General features: G+C 35.1%; 1 protein-coding gene and 1 pseudogene across 2 annotated transcripts; one reads left to right on the top strand and one right to left on the bottom strand.

The window, feature by feature from the left end:
- The first annotated feature begins 1,083 nt into the window (after positions 1 to 1,083).
- On the top strand, positions 1,084 to 4,786 carry LOC107029801 (wall-associated receptor kinase 2-like). The gene is made up of 4 exons (XM_015231247.2): positions 1,084 to 1,624; positions 1,754 to 2,244; positions 2,435 to 2,611; positions 3,417 to 4,786. Exons 1-4 carry the CDS (start codon positions 1,155 to 1,157, stop codon positions 4,676 to 4,678), a joined length of 2,400 nt encoding a protein of 799 aa, XP_015086733.1. The 5' UTR covers positions 1,084 to 1,154; the 3' UTR covers positions 4,679 to 4,786.
- Positions 4,787 to 4,915: 129 nt separating this feature from the next.
- LOC107030694 lies at positions 4,916 to 8,069 on the bottom strand (annotated as a pseudogene). The gene is made up of 4 exons (XR_001458121.2): positions 7,606 to 8,069; positions 7,019 to 7,512; positions 6,346 to 6,522; positions 4,916 to 6,247 (listed from the first exon to the last, which is right to left on the bottom strand). The product of XR_001458121.2 is annotated as a wall-associated receptor kinase 2-like (transcript).
- Between the last annotated feature and the right edge of the window lie 19,048 nt (positions 8,070 to 27,117).

Here is a 27,117-nt window from a genome sequence, read left to right as displayed (position 1 = left end):
TTTGTAATATATAGTACTTGTCGCATAGTTTTTGAATATCTAAAATTTTTATTTAAAATATTAAATTAATATAATGTAATTTAATTTTAAAAATAAATCAAAAATTAACTTTTGAAAAACGTAACGTAAATAGACGGAGAGAGTAGTAAACAAGTAATATTGGTAGCAATTTCTAACATTGCATGCATTTAAATGATTCCTTGTCGACTTTGATTTAGTCAAAGTCTTCGTTGTTTGGTGGGCACATTATTAAGAAGACAAAACTACGATTGTCAACGCCTTCGAAATTTTTATCAATTATTGCCTTGTTGTCATTCCCACTAGGCCACTAGAGATCTTTTATTCTCACTACCTAAGGCCATTTTCATATGGTATATTATTTAGATAAATATTATGAAACGTGAAAATTATATATTATTTAGATAAATATTATGAAAAGTAAAGATCGAGGATTGGAGTGGTGGGAATAGGAGCTACAAAAATGAGGTGGAGATAAAGTGTGTTTAAGAATGAAGAGAACAAGATCAATGTAAAATATAATTTGTGGAACTTATTTTCATTATATGTTAGAGAGGTTTCATTGTTAAGTAACTTATTTTCTAAAGAAAATATTTTTAATATCATAATTAAGAAATTTAAAAAATATGTGTGTTAGATAATCTAAATATATTAATAAGTACGGGTAAGGACAAATGAAATTAATACTTTCTACCATTTGAAGTAGAGATATATTGAAAACGTCGACAATTTAATGTAAATCATTAGTTTTATTCTCAAATTATTGAGTCTTAAAAATATCTATTTACTTGATATCTTTGAATTTTGTAATGTGTAAAATATATCCTTAAATTCTTATCAAGTTTAAGGGTTTTTTTCAACACTTCTCTCGGGAGTATATTTAAATTTAGTTAGTCAAATAGAAATTTATTTTTAAGGTTGTCATTGATTCGATACGAAACTAATAATTTACTTTAAGTTCAGAAGTGTTTTCAACAAAATATCTCTTAATAAAACTATAAATAGGAAATAATCCAAAAATAACTAATACACCCTATTCAGTACTATTCTACAAATCGGTTCCCCTTAAGCCCTATATATGGAACCTTTTACTCAATAAGTCCTTTAAATTTCCATAATAATATTATTTCAAAACCATGCAGCATTATCAAGTTGCTCTGTTTTCTTTCCAACTCCCCTGTTTTATGCTAATCTTAACACTAGCCACCGCCCAAATTATCCCTTCTAACACCACATCTCCGCCCACAAACTCCACTTCTCCGCCAACGAATGCCACCGCCCCCGCCCCCGCCCCCACCAACACAATCACCAAAGCTGCTAACATCACAAAACCAGGATGTCCAAAACAGTGTGGAAACGTTACAGTTCCATATCCATTTGGAATTGGGTCTGGTTGTGCCTTAGACCCCATGTTTGAGATCAACTGCAACGTTACAACACCATTCATAGGGAATATTCAAATTTACGATATCTCAGACGCTGAAATGCGTATATCAAATTTCATAAATACAAAGTGTTACTCACAAACAGGAGTTTTAATTCAAGATATTCCTTCTTGGATAACTTTAGGAACAAAAAGTCCTTACACTTTTTCTTCCCTCAATAGGTACTATCGATTCAAACCGAACTTATTATTTTCTGCTTCAATCATATATTTAAATTTGGATTGCAGTTCAATTTGTTCGGTCAAGTCATCAAAACTTACTGACTCTAAATTGTAAATTCGCCACTGCAGATTCATCGTGGTTGGTTGTGATGATGGTGCTATAATGAGTGGAAATAACTTTGCTAATGGTTGCCCCTCTCTCTGCACGAGCACCAATGATATAGTTAAAGGAAAATGTATGGGTTTTGGTTGCTGTCAAATTACAATACCAAAAGGCTTGAAATTTTTCAATACAACTATGGTAACCACAAGAAACCATAGCTTAATTTGGTCGTTTAATCCATGTGGACATTCGTTTCTTGGTGAAGCTAGTCGATTCGAGTTTCAGGGTATAGAGGATCTTAGTGATGTTAATTTTGCAAACAAGATTAGGAATAATGTGCCTATTGTGTTAGATTGGGCTATTGGAAATCTTTCTTGTGTTGAAGCACGAAAAAGTAACGATTATGCTTGCCTTAATAATAGCCAATGTGTTGATTCCGGCACTAGCCTTGGTGGCTATCGATGTAGCTGTAACTCGGGATATATAGGCAATCCATACATTGGCTCTGGCTGCCAAGGTACGTTGTCTCTTTTGCTCCGTCTGATTCAATTTGTTTATTATACATTCTCTTTTAGTCTGTTTAAAAAATGATGTCTATTTCATTTTATAACAATTCTTTAATTCCAACTTTGGTAGTAAGTATCTAAAAAAAAATAGATAAAAAGGACAATGAGTCTGGGATTAATTTTTTCTTTTTTTCATGTTAGATATCGATGAATGTGCGGATTCAAATACCAATTCATGTGAAAAGATTTGCACAAACATACCTGGGAGTTACAATTGTTCTTGTCCAGAAGGATACACCGGTGATGGCAGAAAGAATGGCCGTGGTTGTATTGCACCAAATTCGAACTCAGAGTTCCCATGGATCAAGTTTTCTGTTGGTAAGTTTCTAATAGGGGTGTCAAATGAGCGGGTTGGGTTGAAAATGGAAATATTCAAATGATTTCAATAGAAATCGGGTTAGGTCTTCACCTCCCTAAGTTTACTTTGCGCTCAAATTGGTTGGGCTCAAATGGGCTAAAAAACGAGTTGGGTCTTGATCCGCCCAATTTGACCCGATTAATCTCAATAATTTAACATATTAATATTTAACTTTTATAATGACAATTTAAATTCCCGCTCAAGAATTTTTTGTTTAAAAAGTAACAAATGGATAGATAAATTCTAAAAGATGTTGAATAGATAATAATTCATACCTTCAATCTAGGAACATATCTTAATAAAAAGTTTTAAAACGGGTTGAAATTGGAGATTGAATTTGGCTCAATTGAGAATTCTCTTCAAATGGATTAAGCTTGAATGAGTTGAGAACAGTGGCGGAGCTAGAATTTTATTTAAGGGGTGTCAAAATATTAAGAAATAAGATCATGTAGAAGCCAAGGAATGTCAATATGTAATATATATACATAAAAATAATTTTTATTCTAGCTACACAATGTAATTTTTCGACGAAAGGATGTCGATCGACACCCCTTAACTATATGTGGCTCCGCCACTGGTTAACAATGGAACCAATTCAAATTATCGTGAGCCCAACCCTTAAAATTCTGGACGAATTGGGCGGGTTACCTATGTTTGGGTTCACTTTTGACACCCCTAGTTTCTAAGATATTTCAACTTGTCTCTTCTCTCATATGTCCCTTCTCTTATATTTCTAATTCCAATAAATTCGTTCGATAAACACAGGTATGGGAGTTGGTTTTATGTCACTAGTAATTGGGACAACTTGGCTCTATTTTTGCATCAAGAAAAGAGAACTCATTAAACTTCGCGAGAAATTCTTCCAACAAAATGGTGGTTTGCTTATGAAACAACGAATGTCTTCTAACGAGGGTGGTGTTGAAGCAACCAAAATTTTCACAGCTGCAGAGCTGAAGAAGGCTACAAACAACTATGCCAGTGATAGAATTCTTGGTCGTGGTGGAAATGGAATTGTCTATAAAGGCATTCTATCTGATAATCGCATAGTTGCTATTAAGAAATCTAAGTTTATGGACGAGGAACAGGTTGAACAGTTCATTAACGAGGTACTTATTCTTACTCAAGTCAACCATAGAAATGTTGTGAGACTCTTCGGATGTTGTTTGGAAGCCGAAGTTCCTTTACTTGTCTATGAATACATTTCTCATGGAACTCTTTACGAGCATATCCACAATCGAAATGGAGCACCTTGGTTATCTTGGGAAAATCGGCTAAGAGTTGCTAGTGAGACAGCAAGTGCACTTGCTTACCTTCATTCATCCGCGCAAATGCCTATAATTCATAGAGATGTCAAGTCTGCCAATTTATTGTTGGATGATGTTTACATCGCGAAAGTGGCAGATTTTGGTGCTTCAAGGTTGATCCCTATTGATCAAACACATCTTGCTACAATGGTTCAAGGGACATTAGGATACCTAGATCCTGAATATTTTCGGACAAGTCAATTGACTGAGAAAAGTGATGTTTATAGTTTTGGAGTAGTTCTTGCCGAACTATTGACAGGGATGAAACCTATCTCCAAGGACAGAAATGAGGAGGAGAAGAATTTGGCAGAGTATTTTGTTTTGTCGATGAGAAGGAATCAATTGTTCCAAATTCTTGATCGTAGAGTTGTAAGAGAAGGAAGCCTCGAACAACTCCAAAAGGTGGCTGAGCTAGTGAAGAGCTGTCTTAGTTTGCACGGAGAAGATAGGCCTACCATGAAAGAAGTAGCAAGTGAACTTGAAAATTTGAGAAAGTTCACCAAAAATAACCCATGGGCTAATGGAAACGGACATGAAGAGAACGAAGATGAATTATCAGATCTTTATACAATTCCAATCGAGTCTAATACAGACATCGACAATTTCTCTGGACAATATAGTTCTAATTCCAATACAAATAGCAGCAACTTTTCTGGACAATATAGTTCAGGTAGTACTTCTAACACAAATAGCCCATTGATGAAAAACAAAAGGGCAATTTGATGATTGATGAAGATTATGCGCTTTGAATTTTTTTGATGTAATTTTCTTGTTTGTGATTTGTACTTTCATGATTTTTTGTTTACATTGGAAACTATCCTAATTGAGCTAGCTTTTAAATTGAACATAAATAAATTTAACAAATATATACAGATTATACAACAATAGAAATATAAACAATAAGTTTTCTCATATTAAAATGAGAAACTAAAAATTTAAAAGCCAATAGATTCTGGAAGAAATAGTTTTCTGTCAACCAAAATCCAAAGAGAAAAATACAAATCAAACAAAAAATTTACATTAGAAAATTCAACATTGAAGAAATATTTTTACCTTCTTTAGATCACCGCGGAATATTTGTCTTAGCATATATCAGTGAAGAAAACATACTGGTATTTGTGTTGGAGATGGAACTGTTTTGTCCAGAGAATTTGTTGATACCTGTATTTGAATCAATTGGAATTGTATAAAGATCTGTTGATTCATCTTCTTTCTCTTCAGGTCCATGTCCATTAGCCCAAGGGTTATTTTTTGTGAACTTCCGCAAACTCTCAAGTTTCATTGCTACTTCCTTCATCGTAGGCCTATGTTCACCGTGCAATCTAAGACAATTTTTCACTAGCTCAGCCACCTTTTGGAGTTGTTCAAGGCTTCCTTCTTTTACCACTCTACGATCAAGAATTTGAAATAATTGATTCTTTCTCATGGACAAAATGAAACACTCTGCCAAATTCTTGTCCTCGTTATTCTTATCCCTCGAAATAGGTTTTATACCTGTTAAAAGTTCTGCAAGGACTACTCCAAAACTATAAACATCACTTTTCTCTGTCAGTTTACTTAAACGAAAATATTCAGGATCTAGGTATCCTAATGTTCCTTGAACCAATGTAGCAATATGTGTTTGATCAAGAGGGATTAATCTTGATGCTCCAAAATCTGCCACTTTCGCGGTGTAAACATCGTCCAACAATAAATTGGCAGACTTGACATCTCTATGAATTATTGGCATTTGGGCGGATGAATGAAGGTAAGCAAGTGCACTTGCTGTCTCACTAGCAACTCTTAGCCGATTCTTCCATGATAACCAAGGTGCTCCATTTTGGTTGTGGATATGCTCGTAAAGAGTTCCATTAGAAATGTATTCGTAAACTAGTAAAGGCACTTCGGCTTCCAAACAACATCCAAAGAGTCTCACCACGTTTCTATGGTTGATTTGAGTAAGAATAAGAACCTCATTGATGAACTGTTCAATTTGATCCTCGTCCACAAACTTAGATTTCTTAATAGCAACTATGCGGTTATCAGGTAGAATACCTTTATAGACAATTCCATTTCCACCACGACCAAGAATTCTATCACTAGCATAGTTGTTTGTAGCCTTCTTCAACTCTTCTGCTGTAAAAACTTTGGTTGCTCCCACACCACCCTCGTCAGAAGATATTCGTTGTTTCAACAGCAAACCCCCATTTTGTTGGAAGAATTTCTCGCGTAATTTAATGAGTTTTCTTTTCTTGATGCTGAAATAGAGCCAAGTTGTCCCAATTACTAGGGACATAAAACCAACTCCCATACCTGTGTTTATCCAACTTATCAAATAAAGATATACAAATTGAAACGAGGGAGTAGAAAGTAAGAAGAACGTTTATATATATATGCAAGTAGAGATTTACCAACGGAAAACTTAATCCATGGGAACTCTGAATTCGAGTTTGGTGCAATACAACCACGACCATTCTTTCTTCCATCACCCCTGTATCCTTGTGGACATGAACAATTGTAACTCCCCGGTAAATTTATACAAATTTGTTCACACAAATTGGTATTTGGATTCAAACATTCATCAATATCTGGTACAATAATTAACCAAATAACGTGTCACCCAAAATAAAAGTATGATTAAACGATCAATAAAGTGAAATGAAAATCATGACGTTAGATAGTAATTTCTTTTCATCTGTCAAAATCATAGCATACATAAATATAATATTACATTGACTGGTGGATCAAATAAATTAATTTGTGAGACTTAGTTTTATTTTATTTTATACGTATTTACTTGTGAAGTTGTACGGTCTCAACATTATATTGTAACTAACTACAAGTAGGAGTATTTAAACTATATTCATTATCATATATCTCAAATATTTTAAAAGCTAACAAACATTTGTACCAACTTTAAATATTTAATCATTTCTATATAAAAAAAAATTATATAAGTTAATAGCGACCTCATTGCTAGACTGATTCACCTCAAAAAAGTCTCAACTCAAATTGTTATTTTTCCCCAATAAAATAGTTTTATTCTCTTTATCCAAATTTATAATAATTGAGAAATTAAGTTACCTTGACAACCTGGGCCGATATATGGATTGCCTTCATATCCCGGGTTACAGGCACACCCTTAACCACCAAGGCCAGTGTTGGAATCAACACATTCGCTATTGTTCAAACAAGTATAATCGTTACTTTTTCGTGCTTCAACGCAACTAAGAGTTCCAATAGCCCAATCTAACACAATAGGAACATTATCCAAAATCTTCTTTTTAAAATTAAGATCGCGTAGATCTTGTAAACCCTTGAATTCAAATTGACTACCTTCACCAAGAAATGAATAGCCACATGGATTGAATGACCAAACTCCAGTGTGATTTTGTGGCGAACTTTGCATCGTTGTGTTGAAAATTCTCAAGCCTTTTGGTATTGTTATTTGACAGCAACCAGTACCCATACAGCTTCCTTCTGTTACCTGACTCGTATTAATACAGATCGCCGGGCAGCCATTAGCAAACCCACCTCCAAATATTATAGCAACTTCATCACAACCAACAACAGTGAACCTGAATATGTAAATTCAAAATTCAAAATTCATACCCAGTGAATTTATAAGATTTAAGGCGATATTTTGATAATCGAAACTAATTATAAGATACCGATTGAGGGTGGAGAAACTGTAAGGACTCGAGGTTCCTAAATTCATCCAAGAAGGATCATTTCGAAGCAGAATGCCCGTGGATGAATAACATCTCTGATTTATGTTAGTGGATACACGCATTTCAGCGTCAGAGATGTCATACACACGAATATTTCCAATGAATGGTGTTGGAGAATCTGTCGTATCAGTGTCACAATTAATCTCAAAATTTGGGTCCAAGGCACAACCAGACCCTAGGCCAATCCCAAAAGGGTACGGAACTGTTAGGTTCCCACACTTTTTTGGACATCCTGGTTTTGTAATAATCACAGCTTTAGTGATCGTGGTGGTGGTGGTGGTGATTGGCGGAGATGTGGTGTTTGTGGGTGGCGGAGGGGTGGTGTTAGAAGGGATAATTTGGGCAGTGGCTAATGTCAAAATTAGCATAAATGAAATAAAAAAAGGAAGTTGCCTAAGCTGCATGTTTTTTTTTTTTTGGTTTTTTAACAATGAAAACTAAAAACACATATTGAGCAAAGGGCTTCATATATAGAACTAAACATGAAAATGACGTTACATATATAGTGTGAATAATTTATCAAAAAGATTATTGAATTTTTCTTTACTAATGCAATTACACATTTTTTTATAATTCTAAAGGGATGCAAATTTTGTAGAACTTATCTGAATAGTTATGTCTTATTTCTTTTATTTATTTATTATTATTATTATTACAAATGTATTTTATAACAAGACATAATACAAAAATATGTCCTTTTACTTGATTTCAAATCATATTTATGTCCTTCAATTTGGGAAGTGCACAAGTAGACACTTAAACTTGTATAAAGTTGAATAAATAAACACACATGTCCTACATGAAATCCTATGTCATTTTTCCTCGTGGTGTCCTATGTCTATTGTACCATTTGTGACTTGCGTGTTTACTTGTTCTACTTTATACAAGTTTAAGTATCTGTACATATCCAAAGTTAAAGGACATAAATATAAAATAAAACCAAGCTAAAGAATACATTTATATACTTACGTATACACAAATTTTTTAGATATGAATTGAGTTGACTTACATAAATGACCCGTCCAATTTTCTTGATTGTGAGATTCTAATACAAAATTTCTAGTGGTCACTAACCAACAAATTATAATTTGAAAGAATCATTTTTTTTCCTGTTGCGGTTTTGAGAATAGAAATGAAGCAGGACTAGATGATGTGACGATGTGACTAAATTGATAACCATAGTTTTGTCTTTGGGAAAATTATATAAATATTAGTTACTTATTTAATATAGCTATAATGTAAAGAAATTACTTTTCATCATTAACATATAACATATATTTACGTGAGCTACGTTCAAAATTCATACAACTCGGTTCCTAATGGTACAAATTCAGAATTTGTACATGTTTTTCCTAGCTATTTATATACGATTTGTTTATCCCGTTTGTATATGATTTGTTGATACATTTGATTTGTATATGCATTCTTACCCAGTTTGTATCCTTGCTAGCACCTGCAAAATATTGGTTCACAAAACTACTCAAAAACTTTTTCATGATTTTGTTCCGATCCTATGTCAAGACTTTTACTTGGTCAAGAAAATGCCCTTAGATCAATTTAAGTTGGGTGTTGATCTTCTGTTAAACAATTTTATTTCTTCAACTTCTCTATGTTAGGTAAATTTCCTAAGATTAATAGTAGAATGTTAGCAACTCATATTTGTTTCAATCAGGATGTTGAATCAGTTTCAGTTGTTGTGATATTAAATTAGTTTCTATGTATATTGGGGTTTTGATAGTTTAGTTGGTTGAAAGAGTTCCTTTGAGATCATTTTTCTCATTCTCATTATGATGCAATAGAATGTCTACAATTTTGCAATAACAATCTTGTGGGGCTATTATACCCTGCAAAATGAGTGTTAAAATTTTTTATTGCGGAGGTTTTGAAACCCAACAAATTAAAATTGACATAATATATAAATATGTCATTTAAGTTGGTTTCACCTGACATCTACACTCTTTAACTTTGGGTGTGCACAAGTAGACACTTAAACTTGTATAAAATTGAACAAGTAGACACGAATATTCTACGTGACATAATACATATACGATGTCAGAAGGACACAAAATTACCATGTACGATGCCACGTAGTACCTGTGTGTCTATTTGTTCAATTTTATACAGGTTTAAAGGTTTACTTGTGCACACCAGGGGCGAAGGTACACTAAACCCTTCGTCGAAAAATTACATCGTATATATAAGTAAAATTACACCTTAAATGCTTAAATAATACATTTTGGACACCCTTAAACACACTAAAATCTCCTAGCCTAGTGGTATCTTGGGCTTGCACATTGCAAAATGCGCGCATGCACACGTTCGAATCCTAGTTAAACATTAAATTTTAATCATTTTTTTTCAATAAAATTTCAAATAAAATTTAAAAGTAATTATTTAATTTAAATTTAATTAGAAAATTCTAATTTTTTTTCTATACCGCTACTAAAAGTGAAAAGGGCTCTATATAAATTTTAGAAAAACTCGATTGATTTAACTCTTTATTTTTCATATCTTGTTGTTAAGTCACGAAGAAGTATAAAAGTGATTTCATCATAAACTGAATTTTCTCATTCTCTTTTTTCTTTTTCGTTCAATTAATGATTAAATAAACATGAAAATTCAAGCTAAATCTTACATTGTTTGATTTTTAAAAATTTAGTATATTTTTTCATTTAAAAAATTTAATTGTTAATGTTACATAGTTTGATTTCAAAATTTTAGTGCATCCATCATCAATTTTTTTTTACGTAGAGGGCATATATAAAAGTTGAGGTCAAGTTAAAGGGCATGTTTATGTATTATGTTGTTAAATCTAATTATTTGTCAAAAAAAGATTTCAGAAGTGATAAACCTCTACTAAATCAAATTTAATAATTTATCAAAAATGATTATTGAATGAAATATTTGTGAGGGTTTCTGAAACCCTCCCCCCCGCGCAAAATGGGAATTTATTTTTAATGATTTTAATTAGGCACATTACATAAACGTGCCCCTTAACTTGGTCTCAACTAATATCTATGTCCTCCAATTTTTAGTGTACACAAGTAGACACTTTAACTTGTGTGAAATTGAACAAATCAATACATGCGTCCTACATGAAATCAACGTAATTCCATTTGTATATATCACGCATATTGAAAAGAATGATATATTCTACCTCCTACCGAGGAAAGATCTACAATTATGGTTCATGACTCACACAAGGAAAGAGCTAATTAGTTGGTATCAAATCTCATTCAATGAGTTGGCTGCCATATCATAGAGATTTCTTTAATCACGATTTTTTTTTCCGGCTAAAAGTTTATTGAATTACCTTCAAATATGTTTCAGTTGTCTATAAGACACCACTACATCAGTTACTGTCAATCCCAGAGTCTACACCTCGAACGTGACTGACACTCGAAGACCATTACTGATCCCCAAGCGAACCCTTGGCCTGACTTACTTAACTCAGCGGAAGACTCTTTCATGATTACAATGATCAACTGGTCTTACTCAAATAACTAAATAATATATATAACTCAAAATGTTAAAAGCAATAACATTCAACTTGGCATAAATGACAACCCAAGTCTTTAACATAGAATGATAATGTAAAGACAAATGAACTACTAACTGTCCACGAAGCCTCTAAAAACAACTGAGATGGATGTTGGGACAAACCCCACAACATCCTAATGATTTAGAGTAGAAAGTAAATAGAAAAGCTCCTCCGGGATGCAAGGAGGCTCACCAATAGACTCTGAGTGCTCAAGCTGGATCAACGAGGCGCTGGATGCTAATCCTTGTTATTTGCGTTTGCATCATAATATGATGCATGCCAACTGACATCAGTACATTGAATGTACGAGTATGCGAGTTGGAATGCTAAAAACAACTTAAGCTTGAAAAGAGTTAAAAAGAACACTTACCTTGACTCTGCTCAACTCATGAATAACTTAACTCAATATAAAGAAATAACACACATGCAATATATATATATATATATATATATATATATATATAAACAACTTAGTTCGTTAAAGGAATGCAATAAAAAACTCAACTTTACTTTAAAAATAAAGTAATGTAGTTTCTATGGGAGATTCTCAAACCCACAACCACCACTATGAGCCTAAGTGGTGATACATCATCTTGCCCACGCTGCCAGAACTGTCTTATACTTTGCCGTCGCATAGAACTATTTAACTTAGTGGATCCACTAGCTTAACTTATGTGAACATCTAAAAAGTATGACCCATTAATACGTATGATGATTACATGGTTTATAGAGACTTGAGTTAATATGAATTTGCACACCCATGTCGGTGCTCAATACTACTTCCAATATATACTTACCTCATATGTTTTTAAAAACAACTTTCTTTCTTTGATTTGAAATAATTACTCAAACTTAGCTTAAAATTCTTTTGGAATCGATGTTCTCTTTTCTTGCTCAGAACTCTTTTGGAAATCTCAGTTTCCTCTTATCTTATATGTGAAAACATTTATAAATCTTTGGGAATACTTAGTCCCCTATAGTTTGAGAAATGAACTCAACTTTTTTATTCTTAGCTTAACTTGAACTTTTAACCTTAAAACAAAGTTAAAACATTCGTAAAAAACTCTTGGAAACTTTGATGAACTTCACTTGACTTGACTCTTAACTTTGATCGCAACTCTTTCTTGAATTTGACTCTTAATTGATCTTTGAATTGAATTATGGATTCAAGGATTTTGATTTGTGTTTGGAAAGACCCCATGATGTTTAGGAATGATTCCGAATAGCTAAACTTGAGAAAAGCTACGAAATCACCGTCTAGGAATAAGTCTGCGACGCGGAGATGATCCTAAATAATTATTTACAAAATCAGATTTTGAGACACTGGAGTCCGAGTTATGTCAGCGATGCGAAGTAACTTTTTATTCACAGAGGGAACAAGTCGGTGACACAGACTTGTTCAACGGAAGCTATCCGACTTTTTCCTTCTTGGTTTTTCAGCCCTCATTCATCTAAATTCAAATATCCTTCTTAAATCATTTTAGATACCGATACCCAAAATTAATACTCATGAACCTAACTCAAAGAAATCTAAAACTCAACATTAAAGGTCTCAAAACTCAAACATTCAACCCAATTCAAGAGCACATTTAAATTCAAGAATGATAGTCAAGAACATCAACTTTCAACCCTTTTTAGGACATATTTCACTAAATTAAACACGTTTGGCGCGTGGGTGTACGAACCCAACCGCTATGAGATACTCATATGCCATTTTAGGGATCACTCCCGAAGAAATCCACAAGCAAACAATCGTTCTTGGAAATCCTTGCTTTTCCTCTTCTCCTTTTTCTTGCGTTCTTTCTCCAAAAGCCCTAACCTGAATTCTCAATCTTTCTAAACTAAAACAAATCTGGTTTTTACCCAATTAAGTCACTAAATGAATTAATTTAATTGGATAAGAAAAATACCAATTTATCCTTATAATTCCCGTATTGGACATTTCCTTAATCTAACAGCCTAACATCCAAAGGACATAACTCACTCATCTGTACTCAAAATTTTGCGAACTCGGCGGCGTTGGAAATATTATTCCAAGGGATTTCCAACCATATCTGGAAGTACTCCTAACTCATTTGGAGCTACAAGTTTGATAGTTTGGAGTTGATAAAAAACTCACATTTTCTAACTTAACCAAATTTTCAGATTTTTTATTCTTTCCAAAAATGACTATTTCCAAATTTAAGTTTCTTCCTAGTTATTTCAATTTTTGTGAGATGTTACAATTACAACACATTTTGGGAATGCAAAATCTCAAGTAATCCTACACACGAAATAAATATTTTTAGCTAGATTATAAGCTAACACATTTCATATTCGAGAAATACATATAATCTTTTTTTTCCCAAGGACTTTATCAATCAATTGACGTCCTCACAAATGGTCTCCATTTCTCAAGATATCATTGAATGGTTGGAATTATGACCTCCTTAATTTTGTATAGGACCACATTCTTAATACTTGTTCTTTACTGTTTGCAAGTTGTAGTAACTAATTTCGTAAAATAACAATTGTTTCACAACCTTGTATTATTTATCTCAACTTTAAATCACACAACGATTACACAATTATAATCTACGGAACTATAAACTCTATTTTCTAACTATCCAAGACAAAAACCCCTAGATTTTGTTCTTCTAACGTCTTTCAAGTTTCTCAAACTTGCTAGACATATCCTAAACACAACTTTCGATTGTATTGTTAGCGAAAAAGTGAAATTAAAGAACAAAGAAGAACAACAATATTTAACATGGTTTGGATCAAAATGATCCTACATCCGCCAACACAACTGTACCAATATTTATTTTACTCTACAAAGAATACAAGTGAAATACTACTAGAGAGAGAGAGAGCAACAAATGCCTTAAAAGGTGAGAAGGCAAGTGAGAGGATGATTTGAAAATGAAGTAAGAGATACCTATTTATAGGAATGATTACCTCCTATTGATGTCATCCATGGAATTACTATATGTTAAAAATGTCAAGGTTAAACATGTGAAACCATTTTATGGTTTACCTAAATTTCACCTACCTAGATACTATCTTGACTTTTATTTTGTACTAATTATCTTCCTACCAAATACTCATGTTAATTCATCTTCCATTGAGTTTGATTTCACAAGAACCAAACCAACTCTTTCAATCTCAACCTTGGTTTGCGTTCCAAGCATGCGTATAAACAACTACGACCAAAACTTCTAAGCTTAATGGGCAATCCCATTGTAAGAAACAAGAAGGATCAAACCTTTGTTGAACATACTAGCTCCACCTAGCAGTTGTTCTCTCAGAGTTGCATCATTTGATGCATAGTCCCGCCAAGTCCTTGCAGTGTGCAAAGTTGGCAAGCGACACTATCTAGGTCAACATGTCTGCTACATTATCGTCTGTGATAACCTTTTCAACCTTGATATCTCCCTCTTCAACGACATCTCCAATAAAATGAAATCTGACATCAATGTGTTTGGTGCGCTCATAAAATCTTTGATTTTTAATCAAATGAATAGCACTTTGACTATCACATCTTAGAATTGATTCCAGCTGAACCGAACTCAATTTTGCCACCAAATCTTTCAACCAGATAACTTCTTTCACTGCCTCCATTGTTGCCATATATTCTGACTCTTTCGTAGACAAAGCGACAACTGATTTTAAAGTTGATTTCCAACTAACGACACTACCAATGAGAGTAAAGATGTATTCCATTGTGGACCTCCATTGATCAAGATCCCCTGCATATTCAGAATCTACATAACCGAGAATTGAAACATTTTCACTTTTCCGGAAGGTTAGGACAACATCAGGAGATCCGTTGAGATATCTCAATATCCACTTGACAGCTTCCCAGTGTATTTTTCTTGGATTTTCCATGTACTTGCTTACCACACTTACAGATTGGGCAATATCTAGATGTGTGCACACCAAAGCATACATAATGCTACCAACTGCTTTTACATAATGAACCTTTGAGATATGCTCCACTTCATCCATAGACTGAGGCATTTGTAAGTTTGAAAGCTTTAAATGAGAAGCTAACATTGTACTTACAGGCTTGCTCATATGCATATTGAATCTCTCAAGAACTTTTTGGATGTACCTCTTTTGAGAAATATGTACAATACCATTTTCTCTTGTAATCTCCATTCCAAGGATTTTCTTTGTAACTCCCAAATCCTTCATGTCAAATTCCTTGATCAACTATTTCTTCAAAATATTTATATATGTGATGTTGTTAGCAGCAATAAGCATATCGGCAACGTACATAAATAAGATAAATCATAGAGTTACCACACATCTTCTTGTGATACACACAATTATCAAATGCACTCCTCTAAAATCCATGTGTAGTCATCAATCCATACAAAGAATTCTTTAATTGGCATACATGATCTTCTTTTCCTTCGGCTTGAAAACCTTCAGGTTGATCCATATAGATTGTCTCTTCTAGGTCACCATAAAAACAGTTTTGTCATCAGGATGTTGAAACTCTAAATCAAATTGTGCAACCAATGCTAGTAGCACGCAAATTGAGCTATGTTTCCCGACCGAGGAGAAGATCTCATTGTAGTCAGTCCCCTCTTTCTGGCTGAAACACTTTGCAACCAATCTCGCCTTGAACCTAGTATCTTCCACTTCTGTAATACCCTCTTTCTTTCTATAGACTTATTTGCATTTAACTGTCCTCATCCCTTTTGGCCTTTTAATTAAGATCCATATCTCAATTTTATTGCCATTGTGCAACATCTTTGTAAGAAGTTACTTCAACATATGAAGAGAGTTCGAGATCCTTAATATCTTTTTCTACAACTATGAACGCATGTGCAATTAAATTATTTTTCTCTATAAGACGTTCCAATTTCCATAACTGCCTTTTGTCCCTTCCCTTCACAATTGTGTATGGCTCATTGCAAGAAGTTCTTCAAGATTTGCATCTTTTGACTCATCAATTTGAGTCTCTTGATCCTGTTTTTTGGTAAGCTCTACTAGTAACTCCACCTGCTCATTGTTCTTATTTCTTGATTACTCCACAAAAACTTTACGAGGATCAAGTATAGGGGATTCATCAAAGATAATATCTCTACTAACTACAAATTTGAGTAAAGACAAACACCAGAGTTTGTACCTTTTTACTTTATCTACATATCCTACGAATATGGCCTTTTTAGCCCTTCTTTAAAGCTTTCCTTCATTAACATGATAACAAGACAGACACCCAAATATTCGCAAGTATGAATAGTTAGAGGGTTCACGAGACTAGATCTCATTCGGAGTCTTAAAGTCAATTGCTAATGCTGGAGATCGATTGACAATATGAGAAGCACCATAAAATACTTCAACCCATAATACTTTGGACATCTTGGCTTGTAAGAGCTTACAGCGAGCCTTCTCAAGAAGAGTTTTTGTCATTCTCTTGGCAACTACATTCTGCTGTGGTGTGTGCCTGACCGTCTTATGCCTTGCAATCACATGAACCTTGCAGATTTCATTGAACTCTACAGTGCAAAACTCCAAGCTATTGTCCGTGCAAAGATACTTGATTTTTCTCTCCATTTTATTTTCAACCAAAATCTTCCACTCTTTAAATGCTCTAGAAACATCACCTTTTGTCTTCAGGGTACACATCCAAACATTTTGTGAAAAATCATCAATGAATGTGAGATGATACCTCTTTCTTAATTTATGATGGAGCCCCATAAATTTGAATTGATGTAATCTAGCACCCCTCCTGCTTGTGCTTGCCAGTGCTGAAGCAGACATTTTTCTGCTTTCCTATGACTCAGTGATTACAAAATTCAAGTGTGCCGATCTTCTCACTATTCAAAAGGTTGCGGTTGCTCAACATCTCCAGTCCTTGTGCGCTCATATGGCCTAGTCTCATGTGCCATAATTTTGCCTTATCATCATTAGATTATTGTACTCTAGATGTATTTTACAGAGCCAATAATGGTGCTTCCCGCAAGTGTGTAGAGGCCATCCTCCAGCTTGGCCTTCAGCATGACTAAAGACCCTTTAGTCACTTTCACTGTTCCTCCTTGACTCATGTACTTATAGCCTAGTTATCCAAAGTACCCAGGGAGATCAAATTCTTTTTCAGATCAAGAACATGGCGGACTTCTCTAATAGTCCTCACGATTCCATCATGGAAAAATCACGAACTGAACCAATTCCAACTATTTTACAAGTTGCATTATTACCCATTAGTATAATTCCTCCACTTGTTTCATAAAAACTGAACCAATCTCTTTGGATGTCATATGCAGAGTACAACCAGAGTCTAAGACCCAATTGTTGCCATAGACTCCGTTATTGCATGATGTAATTAGTACATAATCATCATCATTATCATGTACTTGCTTAACAATGGATGCACTCGTCTTTTCTTTGTACTTTGACATAGGGAAATCTCGTTCAAAGTGCCACTTCTTGTGACAGACCCAACACTCTACATTCTTTTTGTTCACATGAGACTTTAATCTGTACTTTGATTCTCTCCTTCCCTGTTGGCTAGTACGGCCTCTTACAAAGAGTCCACTAGCTTCATCACTTTTGTCTCCTTCAAATACACCCTCACATCACAAGATTTAAGTGCTTTCCACACTTGCTCAAGTTTGATAGGGTGTTTGCTATACATCATTGAATTCTTAATATCACGATATTTTGAAGTCAATGAAACTAGCAAAGAACATGCAAGCGTCTTCTCGTCCTATTTAATTCCAGCAGTTTTTAAATCCATCACAAGTTTTTTGAACACATCTAGATGGTCTTGCAACAAAGTACTTGAATCCATCTTAAATGTATGAAGACGGCAATGAAAAAACATTCTTGTTGTCACAGGATGGTCCTAGTAAATCCCTTCCAGCTTTTCCCATGAGTCTTTTGCCGTCTCGTCGGTACTTGTACTCACTTCACAAAGTAAGTTAAGTGCAAGGGACAATTGGATTACACTCAATGCATCTCCTTCAATCTTTTCCTTGTCGAAATCTGATATCTTATCAAGGTACTTTTCAGGAATAACATGGACTGAACCTTCCCTCCACAGTAACGCCATCATCTGGATCTTCTTGATATTGAAGTTTTTGTGCCCACTAATATATCAATTTCAAACTTTTACTACAATGTATTTGAAATTGCAAAAAATCAAAGTAATTCTTTTCTGATGTGGAAGTTCAGACTGTGCTGCAACCACAAAGCATACTTAGACAGAATCTTGGCTCTAATACCAATTGTTAACGAAAATGTGAAATTAATGAACAAGGAAGAACAACAATATTTAACATGGTTCAGATCAAAATTATCCTATGTCCACCAAAGAATAATTGCACCAATATTTATTTTACTCTAGAAATACTACAAGTGAAGTACTATAAGAGAGAACAACAAATACCTTAGAAGGTTAGAAGAAAAGTGAGAGGATGATTTGAAAATGAATTAAGAGCTACCTATTATTGGAATGAATTCCTCCTATTAATGTCATCCATGACATCGTTATATGTCAAAAAATTTCAAGGTTAAACACGTGACCTATATTTCACCTACCAAGATACTATCTTGACTTTTATTTTGTACTAATTATCTTCCTACCAAATATTCATGTTAATTCATCTTTCATTGAGTTTGACTCCAGAAGAACCAAACCAACTCTTTCACGATTGTAATCAAAACTCTTAACTACAATCTTACAGTTTTTTCTCACAAACTCGCGGTACTCCCCAAGTAAGTTACGAAATTCTCTCAAACTCTCTTTGACAACATTTGATTGATTCTCTATGGAAGTTCAAAATTTTTTCCGATGAAAATATTTCCCTATTTATAGATCAGCGCCTCTCAAAGCCTCGTTCAAATTGGACTCTACTTCACACCTCTTTTGTGTAGTTTCCTTCTTTGACTTGGCTTTGATTTATTTCCTTCTTAAATCTTTATTCACACGAATTTCATACCTTGTGTATACTTCCTAATAAATTACGAAGCACAACTCAATTTGGAAATTCTTTTCCCAGTAGGACTGTCTAAACTCAGATCACATTTGTACAATTTGTTCCATGCAACTTTTATTGGTCTTCAAAATATGTATTCATCTATTCCTAGATATCATTAAATTCTTTTGCAATATTTATAAAATACTCTTTGCAACTAGCAATATGTGCACCTTTGATTAACCCTTTTGTAGTGCTCTTTCTATAGCAGTTATGTCTTTCCTGCAAATAGTGGTACCAGAAGCATAAATCAAATGATAATTCTATCCATAGTCGTCATTCCAATGCTTGATTTTTCTTTCTCCCTTCGTAGACATGCATCTATGAAAACAATAATCTCATCTTGTGTCAAGTAATATTTACATCATGAATCTTGTTAGGTATAGGATTTAAAGTTATCAAATTTTTCACAACAACATCATATTCATGTAAATAAAAAGGAAAAATACACAAGTACCCCCTCAACCTATACCCGAAATCCCAGAGACACACTTATACTATACTAAGATCCTATTACCCCCCTGAACTTATTTTATAAGCAATTTTCTACCCCTTTTCGGCCTACCTGGTACTAGGTTGAAAAAAAGTCAACCAGCTTTGGCCCCACAAAATAATGCCACGTAGACAAAAAAGGGGTAGAAAATTACTTATAAAATATGTTTAGGGGGGTAATAGGATCTTAGTATAGTATAAGTGTGTCTCTGGAATTTTGGGCCTAGGTTGAGGGGGTACTTGGACATTATCACAAATAAAATATAAAGCCTTAATTAACTACGTCATTAGGTTCATATGTACCACCGAAGCATAACAAATTTCTTGATTTTGACATTTTCCATAAAAAAAAACTCATTCTTAGTTGCTCAATATATTCTGAATATTGACATAAATTACAAAATAAATTATTCCACCATATTACAAAATTCATAATATTTTCTAATTTAGGTTTGGGAGCTAACTTCCATACTAACTGAGCTTTTGGGTAATTAAAAATATATGGTCAATTACTAAGCCATAGATCTTGTAAACATCAAAATTTTGATGCAATATCTTAGAATATTTGTGTGTTGATGGGAAGGAAATTGAGAATGCTGATCTTGAGCATATTTATATGGCTAATTACTACAAATTATCCATCTTTAACGATAATTTTAGGACATTATGTAATCAAACTAGCATGTTTTGACTTAAGATTGCAATGATTGCATACCAATATACATGACTAGTGATTTTTCAGGTTATTAAGGAAAATTATCAAGTGTTGGAAGGAAAAGGAGTTGAAGGAGACAAGACGTAGCACAGAAGGTTGGTGGCGCGGTGCCCCAACACCCTTGGTGCAGTAGGGGCACAACGCGCCAGGCCAAGGTAGACTAAGACTGCATTTGGGCACACTGGTAGCGTGGTGCGCCGACCTTCCAGGCATGATTATGGCGCGGCGCCCCAGTCTTTTGCGAAGTTTTAACGAAAGTTGAAGTTAAAATGACTCCTAGTTTAAGTAGAATTCGAATCTATTTTTCCTAATTATTATAAATAGACTCTTAGGGCCTCATTGTTAGGGTTCGACCTATTAATTGGTGTCCAAGAGCAAGAATTCAAGTTTGTAATTGGTTTAGATATTCTAACTTCTTTATTTTTTGGAAATCACATAAACAATTGTTTTTTGTGGTTTTTGAATAGTATGAGTGGATAATTGCCCTAGTTCTTGAGTTGAGGTACCAATTGATTGTTGAATATTGTTGATTTATGCATTAATTTTTGGTTGTCAACACAAGTTACTTCTATATTCTTGATTTATTATTTAATGCTTGATCACCATAATATAAACTTAGTATCTAATCTTAAAACATGGAGAGGAGGGATTAGATAGACCAGAGGATATAGAGAGCTTGATCGACCCATTAAATTGAGGTGATTTGTGTTCAAGAGTGACACCCAGACGAATAACTCTCTTGGTTACACAATAGGATGAAATATAAATGTTCTCCAATTAGCTTACTTATCACCGCTGAATGATGTATACTTGCATGTATATTGGGGAGCAACAAGTTTTTGGCGCCACTGCCGGGACTTAGAAGTTGATTTATATTCAATCTTCTTAAGTCTACAATTAGAATATTCAGGTATTAATTACTTGATATTAGGTTGTCGAATGCATACATTTGATTTTCAGGTCCGACTCAAAGATCTAGTCAAACCATACAACGAACCTGAAATAGTTCTACATCGACGCAAAAAAATAAATTAAGGGCGACATAGGGAATTAGGGTTTGGACTCTCGGGAAATCGTGGTAATGATAATCTAGACAACCCAGATAAGCCAAAAAGTTTGAATAACCCAAGGAACCCAAATAATGGAGAGAACCTGAATAACCAAGAAGTACCTCCTCAAGAACCTATCATCCAGTAAGACCAATACGAGATGTGGCAGTCCCACTCCTTGCCAATTTGGTATCTAGTATTAGTAAACCTCCACCGAGGGGTAGATTTGAACTAAAGCTGAATATGCTATAAATCCTCCATTCTAAAGGGCAATTTACTGGTCTCCCCTTTGAAGATCCTCAAATCCATCTCAGGACCTTCATAGATATCACTGATACATACATCCCAATTGGAGTCTCACTGGACTATGTGAGACTAACATTGTTACCATACTCATTGCTAGGAGCCGCAAGGCGATGGTTAGACTTTGAACAACCAAACTCTATTACTACTTAGGATTGTCTAACAATGAAGTTCTTGAGTTGATTCTTCCCATTTGAGAAGAACTCCAAGCTGAGGGGTGAGACAATAAAATTTGCTCAAAAGCATGGGGAAGACATGCAGAATGCATGGGCGCGCTTCAAACAAATGTTGAATGCTTGCCCACATAACATGAAAACTAATGAGGTACTAGCTCAGCAGGTGGAAAGGACCTATCCATAGAAAGTGATGCGTTCTTTGATTCACTTGATAAACTGTTTGAAGGGAACCAAGGGTATTTAGGGGGAAATATCTAGAACCACAATCTAAAAGGATACATGGATCTTAGATGTAGACTAAGGTACTTCCATAAATGCCAAATTAGATACAATGCAACATAACATGGTCTTACAGTTTAAACAGTTAGCTCTAATTCAAGCATCGGTAAACATGGTACAATAGACAATAAATTAGTGTAGGGTATGTGGTAGTGGAAACCATGAAGCTGAGCAATATAAGGCAAATCCGGATGTTATGAATTATGTGGGAAATGCGCAAAGGGGACAATGCCAATAAAATTATGGTAATAGTTACAACCTTAGTTGGAGGAACCATCCTAACTTCTTATGAGATGGGAACCAAAACTAAAATCAGGCACAAGGGCGATTCAATACCGTACCCAAGGGTCTGGAAATCAATACCAAAATCTCAACCCAAGAGTAAATCCTAGTGCACCAAAGGGGGGATGACCAATGAAGAGCTTTTCCAAAAGCTCATTATTGAAATGGGGACCAAGTTAAGTGCTAGAATAGATAAGCAGGATAAGAACATCAGAAACATCCAAATGTCTCAAATGATTTTAGAGAAACAAGTTGCGCAAGTGGCTAATTCTGTGAACCTGTGGTCCCAAGGTGGGCTTCCATGTGATACTGAACCCAACCCAAAGTAACTACATGCAGTAAGTACTAGAAGTGGGCTGTAATTGGAGGAACTAACTCCAAAGAAGAGAGACCCTAAGGTAAGCACCAAAGAAAATAAAATGGAAGAGGTAGTAAAAAGATCCAATGTTGAGGTACCCATTCCTCAAAAGAAGTTACCACATCCATTTCCACAAAGGCTAAAAAAACAGAAAGAAGACCAATGATTTGGCAAGTTTTCTCTCTTCTTAAACAAGTTCACATTAATCTCCCTTTGGTTGACATTTTGCAGAGTATCCTGAAGTATGGTAAGTATGTGATGGATATTGTGGCAAGCAATAGGAGGCTCACGAAGTATGAAACTGTTGAACTTACTGAAAAGTTCAACTCTAGACTTCAAAACAGACTGCCCCAAAAGTTAAAAAATTCAGGTAATTTTACTGTGCCTGTTACTATTAGGCAAAGTGTTCATGCCCGGTGATTTTATTATTTAGGGGCGAGTATAAATTTGATGCCCTTATCTTTGTATCTAAAACTTGGGTTGGTTAATCCAAAATGAACCTCCGTTATCCTCTAATTCGCTGATAGATCCATTGCTAGTCCTGAGGGGGTAGTAGAGGATGTGTTAGTTCAAATAGGTTCATTCATTTTTCTGGTAGAATTTGTGGTCTTGGACTTTGATCCCGATGCTGAAGTCCCATTCATTCTGGATGTCATTTCTTGGCCTCGGTAACGCTAATTGATGTAGTAGCTGGCCAATTGACCATGAGGGCACATGATAAGGTAGAGGTATTTGATTTTTACCACGCTCTAAAATTACCTTCTATTTATGAAGAATTGTCTTCTATTACAGTTGTTGATCGGATAGTAGAGTCACAATTTGTTGTGCCTGAAGACCCCTTAGAGAATAGTTAGTAGGTCATAAGAAAGATGAAGAGTCAGATGCCCAAGAGATAAAACATGTCTAAATCTTGCAACTGTGGAGCGTCACAAGTGGAGAGTGGAACCATTAGAGTGTGAGTTTGGGCCACCACCCAAACCCTCCATGGAGGAGGCTCAGAAGATGGAATTAGAAACACTACCGAATCACCTCAGGTATGCATTTTTGGGTACTAATGAAACTTTGCATGTTATACTTTTTGGAGAGTTGTCTAAAATACAGGTTGATGCAGCATTGGGGATCCTAAAATGGAGAAAGAAGGCAATTGTATGGCAGATGAGTGATATTCATGGGATTAATATGACATTGTGTATGCACAAAATCTACATGGAAGATAATCACAAACCAAGTGCACAACATCAACGTCGACTAAATCCTTTGATGAAAGAAGTGGTGAGAAAAGAGGTAATAAGGTGGTTAGATGATGTAATTGGTACCCTATCTCTGACAGTATATGGGTAGGTGCGGTGCAATGTGTTCCCAAGAAGGGAGGTATGACAGTGGTACGGAACGAAAAGAATGAGTTGATTTCTACTAGAACAGTGACTGGGTGGATAATTGGTATGGATTACCAGAAACTAAATGATGCTACCCGGAAAGATCACTACCTCGATCCCTTTATTGATCAGATGCTTGACTGACTAGCAGGACAAAAGTATTATTGTTTCTTAGATGTATAGCGGTTACAACTAGATATTGATTGCACTCGAGGATTAGGAAAATGCCACGTTCACTTGTCCTTATGGCACATATGTTATCAAACGCATGCCATTCGGACTTTGTAAAGCATCGACAACTTTTCAAAGGTGTATGTGGCCATTTTTCATGACACGGTGGAAGACTTTGTAGAGGTGTTCATGGATGATTTCTCAGTCTTTGGGAAGTCTTTTGAGGTATGTCTCCGGAATCTTGATAAGGTTCTTTCTAGATATGAAGACACTAACTTAATTCTGAGCTGGGAGAAGTGTCATTTTTTAGTTAGAGAGGAGATAGTGTTGGAACAGAAGGTTTCTAAATCTGGGTTAGAGATTGATAAGACTAAGATATAAGTCATTGAGAAATTCCCCCCTCCCATTTCTATAAAAGGGTGCATATTTTTCTTTGCCATGCATGTTTTTACCGGCGGTTCATCAAGGATGTTTCCAAGATTGCAAGACCTATGTGCAATGTTTTGGAGAAGGAGGTGAATTTTGACTTTGATGCAATATGTCTGAAAGCTTTTGAGATGCTGAAGAGGAACTTAATTTAGACTCCCATTCTAATTGCTCCTGATTGGGATTTACCATTTGAACTCATGTGTGATGCGAGTGATGTAGCAGTGGGTGCATTGTTGGGACAGAGAAAGAATAAAGTATTCCACTCCATTTATTATGTAAGCAAGACCCTTGAATCTACACAAGCTAATTACAGAGTAATTGAGAAGGAAATGCTAGCTCTATTATTCACCTTAGACAAGTTCAGATCGTATTGGGTAGGCACTAAAGTTATTGTTTTAACTGACTATGCAGATATTCGGTACCTATTCAATAAGAAGGATGATAAACCAAGGTTGATTCATTGGATATTTCTTCTCCAGGAATTTGACCTTGAGACCAAAGATAGAAAAGGTAATGAAAACCCTATAGTTGATCACTTATCTAGGTTGGAGGACTTCTGACATGTGAATGATGGTGAGCAAATATGGGAAGAATTTTGAGATGAACAATTGATGGCGCTGGATGTCTCTCAAGTGCCATGGTATGTGAACATTGTGAACTTGATAGTGAGTGGAGTGTATCCTCCAGGTGCAACTACTCAACAAAAGAGCTAGAGAGTTGTTATGCTAGCCCATATGGAGGTCACCACGGAGGAGAGTGCACTACTCATAAGGTACTGATAATTGTTTAGTTTTTGCATTGAATAACATCTAGAACTTGCCTCAAGTGTGCCTAATGAGTAACATGTGTGAATGTGGAATATGATTGAGTTGATTTTTTGAATAGCCAAGTTGAATGTTCCTTGTATGCCTCCAAATTAAATACCTCTAGCTTAGCCCCATTTAGCCTTGTATCCTTAATTTTTTCTAACCCACTTAATCGAGACAAATCCCTCTTATTGATACCATTAGTTTGATCCTAAAATCCTTAACGCACTATGTTGTGTTGAATAAAATGAAAAGTTTGGTTGAAATGGATAGGATGGTAGTGCTTGGTTTTGTAGAGAAGAAAAAGTAGAGGTACACAAATGATACCCCGTAAGTCATAGAAGTTGTGATTGGCCTTGGTCAAGTGGGACATTATGAACTTCAACAAGGTTTAAAAAGCCTAAGTTGAAGGTGGCTAATGAGGATAAAAAAAGAAAAAAGGAATGAAATACCTTAATAATAGCCCTGGTCCTTACAAGGACAATGTGCACCTTAATATGAGTAAAATCGATGAGTTGAGAGTGGCTACTGTTAAGTGTGAAAAAAATATATACAAAAAAAGGGTTGTGCAAAAAGAAGGTGAAAGTGAAAGCAAGAAATTGAATTCAATTGGAAAACATGTAATAGGGAAAAAAAAGTTGTGAATATTAGCAAGGAAAACAAAACATGTGCATTAAGGAGGATGAGTAACTAATCTCACCCAAATGTATCCTCCCTTACCTAAAGCTGACATTACAATCGAATGAAAGTCCTCTTTATTCTGTGTGAACATTTTGTTAAAATTAAAGTACACTAAGGGCAAGTGTAACACCCCGTAGCTTAAACAGACAAAAGAAATAAGTTTTTCAGAAAATCTGTAGGTGCAACAAACGAGACCATCGAAGGACTGTAGCCTGACCCAGGGTTCGTCCTGCACAACCGTCGATGGAATCAAAAACACCCAAAAATCTCAGCCCAGGAAAATTGGTTAAGTGTTGATACACAGACGGATTTACGGTCCGTAGGTCAGACTACGGTACGTAGTCCATGACCGTTGATCGAGACCCCCTTCACCCACTTTCAAAAAGAGCCACGGATGAGCAGCACGGTTCGTAAGTGGACCCACGGTCCGTAGGTCTGACCGTAGGTTTGATTTAGCAGACAATTAAGAGGGGAGTGAAGGTTGGTAAACTTAAAATGGTCATAACTCTTAACACAAAATGAATTAGGTGTTCTATGACCAACCCACAGATAATTGAATTATCTTTCCATAGCCACTGACCTTAATAAAATCAGACCTCCGATTAAAGTGTTATGCCTAATTTAGTAAAGGCCTATCGAATAGTCCCAACCAACGAGGGTGGATCAATCGACGGACAGTCTATCCTGGGCGTCGAATTGTCCGACAACAACTTTCCTAGGGGTCTTTTGGACCTTTCCCACTCCGTTTAAGCCCTAATATACATCGTTTTGACCCTAAATCATTGGATTTTAGTTAGTTTATTAAAACATATCTAAGTCAAATC

This window comes from Solanum pennellii, chromosome 9 (assembly GCF_001406875.1).
Source record: "Solanum pennellii chromosome 9, SPENNV200".
NCBI classification, from domain to species: Eukaryota; Viridiplantae; Streptophyta; class Magnoliopsida; order Solanales; family Solanaceae; genus Solanum; species Solanum pennellii.
Note: the sequence above shows the minus strand (reverse complement) of the source record. Positions and strands in the feature narration are given on the sequence as shown.

Excerpts from the sequence above, each read along its gene's own strand:
- LOC107029801 (XM_015231247.2), top strand. The coding sequence starts at position 1,155 with ATGCAGCATTATCAAGTTGCTCTGTTTTCTTTCCAACTCCCCTGTTTT. Across the intron at positions 2,245-2,434 it reads CATTGGCTCTGGCTGCCAAG|ATATCGATGAATGTGCGGAT; the intron begins GTACGTTGTCTC and ends TTTTCATGTTAG. Across the intron at positions 2,612-3,416 it reads ATGGATCAAGTTTTCTGTTG|GTATGGGAGTTGGTTTTATG; the intron begins GTAAGTTTCTAA and ends CGATAAACACAG.